At 37.6% G+C, this 6169-nt stretch overlaps 1 protein-coding gene across 1 annotated transcript in view; it reads right to left on the minus strand.

Annotated features, from left to right (window-relative positions):
- The window catches only part of LOC106513551 (transmembrane protein 132D), a 41168-nt gene that overhangs the window by 24521 nt on the left and 10478 nt on the right, over window positions 1-6169 (minus strand). Inside the window, exon 3 of the mRNA XM_014002431.1 lies at window positions 1417-1563. Within this exon, the coding sequence (XP_013857885.1) occupies window positions 1417-1563 (147 nt within the window). The remainder of the gene's footprint in view (window positions 1-1416; window positions 1564-6169) is intronic.

The raw sequence follows: 6169 nt of genomic DNA on the forward strand, positions 1-6169 counted from the left end.
GGGTTGGACCCCCTTTTGCCTTCAGAACTGCCTCAATTCTTCGTGGCATATGAAAGTGTTTGAATGTGTAGGTATGGGTATGTTTATGTGCATATGTTTAAGTTTGTATATGTACATGGGTATGGTTTTAAGCAAGGCTATAGTCATTATAAATATATAGATATGCATCTTTGTTGCTGTGGTTTTGCTCTTTGTTTTTTGTAGGTGTGGAGACAAGAAGTCGGTGTGCTGTCTTGTGTTTTCTCAACATATTTTTCACATATCTTCTAATCTCTCTTTCACTCTTTCTCATTACATTTCACTTTTTTCTTTCTCTTTCTTTTTCTCCTATTAAAAAAAAGAAAAAAAGGCCGCTGATGATGAAGAAGCTAAGATACTAATATTCAGATATTCAGTTCTGCTTTCTACTGAAGTGGCAAAAAAAAAAAGTTTCACTTGTATTCAATCTGTGACAAAAATTTGATTATAAACAAAAAACTCTTTGCAGATCTTAAAGTGACTGTGACAAATACAAAAAGTCCAAGAAAATACATCTTTATATTTAAACTAGCATAATACACATGATTTTACCCATTCTGTCACAAAAACGGTTTTCTTTTGAATATGGCTCAGCTAAAGTGAAACAGGAAGTGACATCAAAGGGGAACTCTCTGGTCTTCGTTTAGTGAAACAATATTATTTGAACACTTCTTCGTCTCTTTCTGACAGTGACTCGAAATAATGTAAAGAAACACCAGATTCTACTCTACAGTCTGTGTTGTTAGCTGTCGTAGCAACAGTCTGGTCACATTCAGACATTCCCCTTTGACATCACTTCCTGTTACTTCACATGCAAACATATCAACGACTGTTCATCTCAGTGGCGGGAAAGCTTTTTTTGCAATATGTTATCAATTCTATCTTCCAAGAAATGCATTTATATTTATTGCAAAATATTATGTTACTGGTACTTTAAAGTTCGAACTCAAAAAAAATTTGATCATCAACCAGTTTTTAATAGTCATTCATCCGCTAATTTAAAGAACAGAGTTCTCAGATACTGGAGTAATGCTTTGATACAGATTAAAGTGTAAATGTGAGCTCTTGAGAGTCTAGTTTGTGAACTTCTAAACACAAGGCCATAAATTATCATTAAATCGTTACAAAATGTATCTTGTTATCAAACATACTTTCCTCTTCAAAATAATGTAACACTGAAAAAACATTTTTCTTGAATGCTACCTGATCACTTCCATTTGCAAGCGTAGCAGGRAGACATGGAGGACGTCCCCTACGTCTTTCATAAACAAGGCCAAATGAGACAATGAGGACTATTAAAAGATAGGAAATGTTGTGCAGATGAAACAGGTCTGGAATGGGCTGGTGAAAACACTGACATGGTGTTTATAAAATGCACAATACTTGCAGTGGACTGACCTTTTCTGAGTGATGGACGCCTTCCTGCTGCAGACAACAGAGACAGTGTTGGGAGTCGCTCCTCTGCCGGGCTGCACCACCACATCCCACAGCGATGGGTCACTGGGCCGAGCTGCGCTGAAGGACAGGCCCGTTTTCACAGCAGCCCTGCAGGAAAAACAAAATGAAATGTAAGCTTCCATTTAGATACTTTTTATGCACTTTTAATAAAAAAAAAACCAAATGTTAGAGTGAAAAATAACAGATGAGAAGAAGGGCGACCTCTTAGACTGTTTTGCTGGGTAATCTATGCATTATTATGTGTGATTGCTTTAGGTTAGTTTTTTTTTTCCCCCTCTGATTACATGTGTTTTCTGCATTATTTATGCTTTTCATGTTGTGTCTAACAAGAGAGAGGGTCAAACACAGACAMATGTGTCGCAGGCTGCTCACCCACTGAGAATCAGCAGGGGTGTTTAATTCCCATTAGCCCTCGGGGACAACTGGAAATCAGTTAATCAGATCTCTGATTCAAACACACACACACGCAGCTTTGAACAGTTCTGATGGGAGCGATGGAATGCTAATTATAAATAATGTGATTGGAACAGACAGACCTGCAAATCCAACACTCAGCCAGAGCTTTGACTGCCACACCAAGAGTACAGTTATAWATCAGTGGAGTGATCACAGTGCAGTTATTTGAGCCATATGTCTGAATAAAGTCAAACAAGCACAACAAACGGCTTCTCACCCGTAGCTAAAGTGAATTCATTGATTTATATTTACACACACAGAAACACATAACTACAGAATGGAAGTATTCTCTGTTTTACATACAGTACAGAGCAGATTCTTCATGGAAAATAAACTTCAGAGACGTTACTTTGCAGGAACAAAAATTCTTACGGCATCTTAATCTTATTGAAGCTTGAAGCTTTGAACAGAAATGCAGAGTGATCTGTTTTTTGGAGCCTGTGAGGAAGATGACTTTCTGCCACTAACCTATCGAATCCCTGCTCAGTGTCTGAAAAAATGACTGACTTTTTTGTGTTGGCTAAGGTTGATTAAGCTTGTATTAAGCCGACTCCAAATTAGTTTAAAAAGGACATTAGGGTTGTGCAGAATTGTATCATGTGCAATCAATCACCTATTAATTACCACTTTGCAATTGCTGCAATTCATGCCACATGATGACATGTTTTTGTAACTGATGCACCCTCATCATGCATGCATGTGAGCTTYTGGCATATTGCATTACTAAAGCTCTGCTGCCACTCCACATTSTAGAAAAGGTGGATTTCAATTCACAGCTCGCTAATTTAACCTGTTAAACTGAGGAAGTTAGTTTGACTGAAGATTTGTCAGTATAATTTTAAAACACAGGGTGTCTGGTTCAGAGTCAAAATCGTGCAAGTGTAATTGTCACCTGTTAATCGCCATTTTAATTGTTATTGGCTAAATGCCACAATTAATTGAGATTTAATTTTACGAAACTATCGCCCAACCCTAAATGACATCCACTGATTATTTTCTGAACTTTCATTAAATTACATTCATGACTGTAGAAGAAAACAATGTAAACTCTTTTTTTCTCAACAATCTTCAGTTGATCAGTCGACAAGTCCTGATGCATCTCAGTAATCCAGGTAAGAAAATCAAAAAGAAAAAAAATTGTATAGGTCTTCTGGACGGGTTCTTCTCTAATGAAACGTTTCGTCTCTCCTCCAAGAGACTTCTTCAGTCTGAGAGNGAAGAAGTCTCTTGGAGGAGAGACGAAACGTTTCATTAGAGAAGAACCCGTCCAGAAGACCTATACAATTTTTTTCTTTTTGATCAGTCGACAAGATTTTTTTAAAAATCTAGACAAATTACAACCAGAATTTTGTTGTATCACAGATGTTTTTTCATTTAAAAAACATTGGAAATAATTATGAGTTTCTCTTTGACAACAGGAAGAACTTCTTGTTTCACTTTTCCAAAATGCCAGTAACTCCTCAGTCTTGGCCTTACAGTTTCCTCATATCTACCAAAACACATTCTAACATCACCGAAAGACTTATAAGGTGGAAGCAGTTTCTCTGTTTTTAACAACTTGCTTTGTCCCGTTCAGTCAGTAGATTAGCCACCAGAAAGCTGAAGATCAATAAGACTGACAGATGGAAATTTACACAAATCTTTTCATGACAGAAAAAGAGCCAGAAGCAGGTTGTTAGTAATTCCATTCAACACACATTTCCAGTTATGCGCGCTCAGAAATATAGAAGCCCAACTAGAATAACCAATAAGGGAATCAATGAGGCTGAGGTGAAACTTTCACACACATTTATATTGCTTTGATACCATCTGACAATCTGACAATTCCACTAATGCCAGATGAAAATTCATTCCTGAACGCCAGAGGCAAAATTTCCACCTTGTAACCTGAAAAAATAATTTAATGAAAGTTTGAAACAATAAATATGAAAACAGTTTCAAGAAAACCGAGCAGAATACAAATCATGTTTTATATCCGTTCAGGAGAATCTTTATAAAATAAAAATTTCTCCAAAGTTTTACTGTTCATTTTTTTCCCCCAATACTCAATATAGTATTCTGCTTGTCCAGATAAGTGTCACAGTGACAGGAGCACCTGATGACCCCCCTCCCAGGGGGTCAAAGCACTCCAGCAGCCTCATATTGAGTGTGGTGACGCAGTGACTCAATCTTCCTGGTTCAACGAGCTTTCGGTCCACAAAGCAGACACGAGCCTTCCTGCAGTGAAACCTCATTCCAGCCTTTTCTTTCCTCGCTCCCTGTCACTGTCAGACCTTTTGACGGCAGGCGGGGAGCCGAATACATACTGACCTTTCAGCTGAACAACTCTTCATGCTGTTTTACCAAACCCATTCGATTTCAAAGTTCCCAGGTTTTCATACAGGAAACTCTGAGTTGTGCTCAGTAAATTTTATGGCTGCAAGTAGATTGTCTGTTTGACAATTAGGTAGGGTGGTCTTAAGACGGCACACACAGATGAACGAAACTAATCCTGGCAGTCGGCCCAGATCATCTCTACCGGATAGGTTTAACTTCTTGATTCATTTTCAATCAGGACCACAGATTATCTGGCCTAGTCCTGCTGGAGTGGGCTCAATCTTGGGCCAAAAAGTGAAGTAAAGCAGGGATTTTTTTCGCAGGAGGAATCAGTCACTTTGCCAAGCTCCTCAGAGCTGGCCTTCACTTGGATTTAACCGCAAGGACTCGGTCACCTCATCTTGTCCAATTCCGTTCTGGATGCAGCAGCAGGCCAGAAATACGGAGCTGAAAATGACTGACCTAACTGGAAGATTTCCAGCTGTACGACTGGGAAATGAGAGTTTGGGGAGTTTCAGGTGAAGCGATCACAAATCCTTACAAACAGTCAAAGCAACAGCAGATGTTGAAGGGTCATCTCCTAACAACCGAATTGTGTTTCACTCAACAATGTAATCAGAGCTAAAATCAGGTCACTTGATGTCTTCATTCGTGTTTGTGTGACAAACTGTTTATGGACAATATCAGTATAATATTTAAGAGAGCATTTGCAATCCTTTAACCCAGAGGTTGTACTATGTGCCCTTTGGAACAATACACACACACACACACACACACACACACACACACATCCCAACGTTTTTATCTAATGGCCTGCATCCCGCAGGAGATTACAGGATGCTCTCTACGCATGCAACATGATATCATTAAATCACTGGATTATGGGGAAAACTGTGCTTTGAAAACAAATCAATTAGGCAGAGTAAAGACTATAGGAACCAACTACAAGATGGGCGGGGCATTACTATTCTGTAAAATGTGTTTATGCATTGAAATAAAAACTGCAAAAGACTGTAGCTTGTATACAACTTTTTCCTTGTATAAAGTTTTTTCCTTATAAAAATAAGGGAAAAAAAACTAAGGTTAGGACAAAACCTAAAAGAAATTATTTTAAATAATGTAAGAGAATCAGAAAATGTTTTGTACTAAAACTACCTGTTTAGGCTCGAGAACACTTTTTCATCAGACCACACAAATGTATGCTTTGATTAATTACAGTTTTACTGAGAAACAACAGCATAACTTTCGCTTTACCATTGGGGGTTATGCCTATTTATTTATTTAGTGAATCATTTGCTTTTTTGGGGTTAAAATATTTTGTAATGCTTTTACTGTAATTTACTTAACTTTTCTGTTTTCTTTATATATACTCTGCACCTCTTCTGTCCCACGTCATTTCAACAACTAAGAAAAGGTGTAGCTTTGTTTTCCCCGTTTTTTCAACAGTAACAAATATTTAACTTTTTAGGACATATTACACAATATACCTAAATTTCTTAATTTTCCAAGAGCATGTATTTACCTGGTGCACAACAATTTGGTTGGAGAAATTTTACAACACATGATTCAGTTAATATGGTCATTATTAATGTGACCAGAGCAAACTAAAACCCTGCATGTCATTTTCAGCAGTTGTGCTTAAACGTACATTTAGGACATCATAAATTTTGAAATCAGGTCAAAGCTACTTAACGACAACAAGAGAGTTGCAGCTGTGTGCTTAAACCTTTGTTTCTATTGTGTTAGAGCTAATGATGTCATTTTATTGTTGGGGATATATTGACTGGATCAAATTATTGTGGCAGTCATATCCCCCCTAACCCTCCTGCAAATTATGTCCGTGCTTTGGAAACATTTAAAGTTCAAAAGGTCAGTTCACTTTAAAAAAAACACGAAAACTCATTGGGCCTCATGCAAGAAC

Source organism: Austrofundulus limnaeus, unplaced genomic scaffold, assembly GCF_001266775.1.
Source record: "Austrofundulus limnaeus strain Quisiro unplaced genomic scaffold, Austrofundulus_limnaeus-1.0 Scaffold13, whole genome shotgun sequence".
Taxonomy (NCBI): Eukaryota; Metazoa; Chordata; class Actinopteri; order Cyprinodontiformes; family Rivulidae; genus Austrofundulus; species Austrofundulus limnaeus.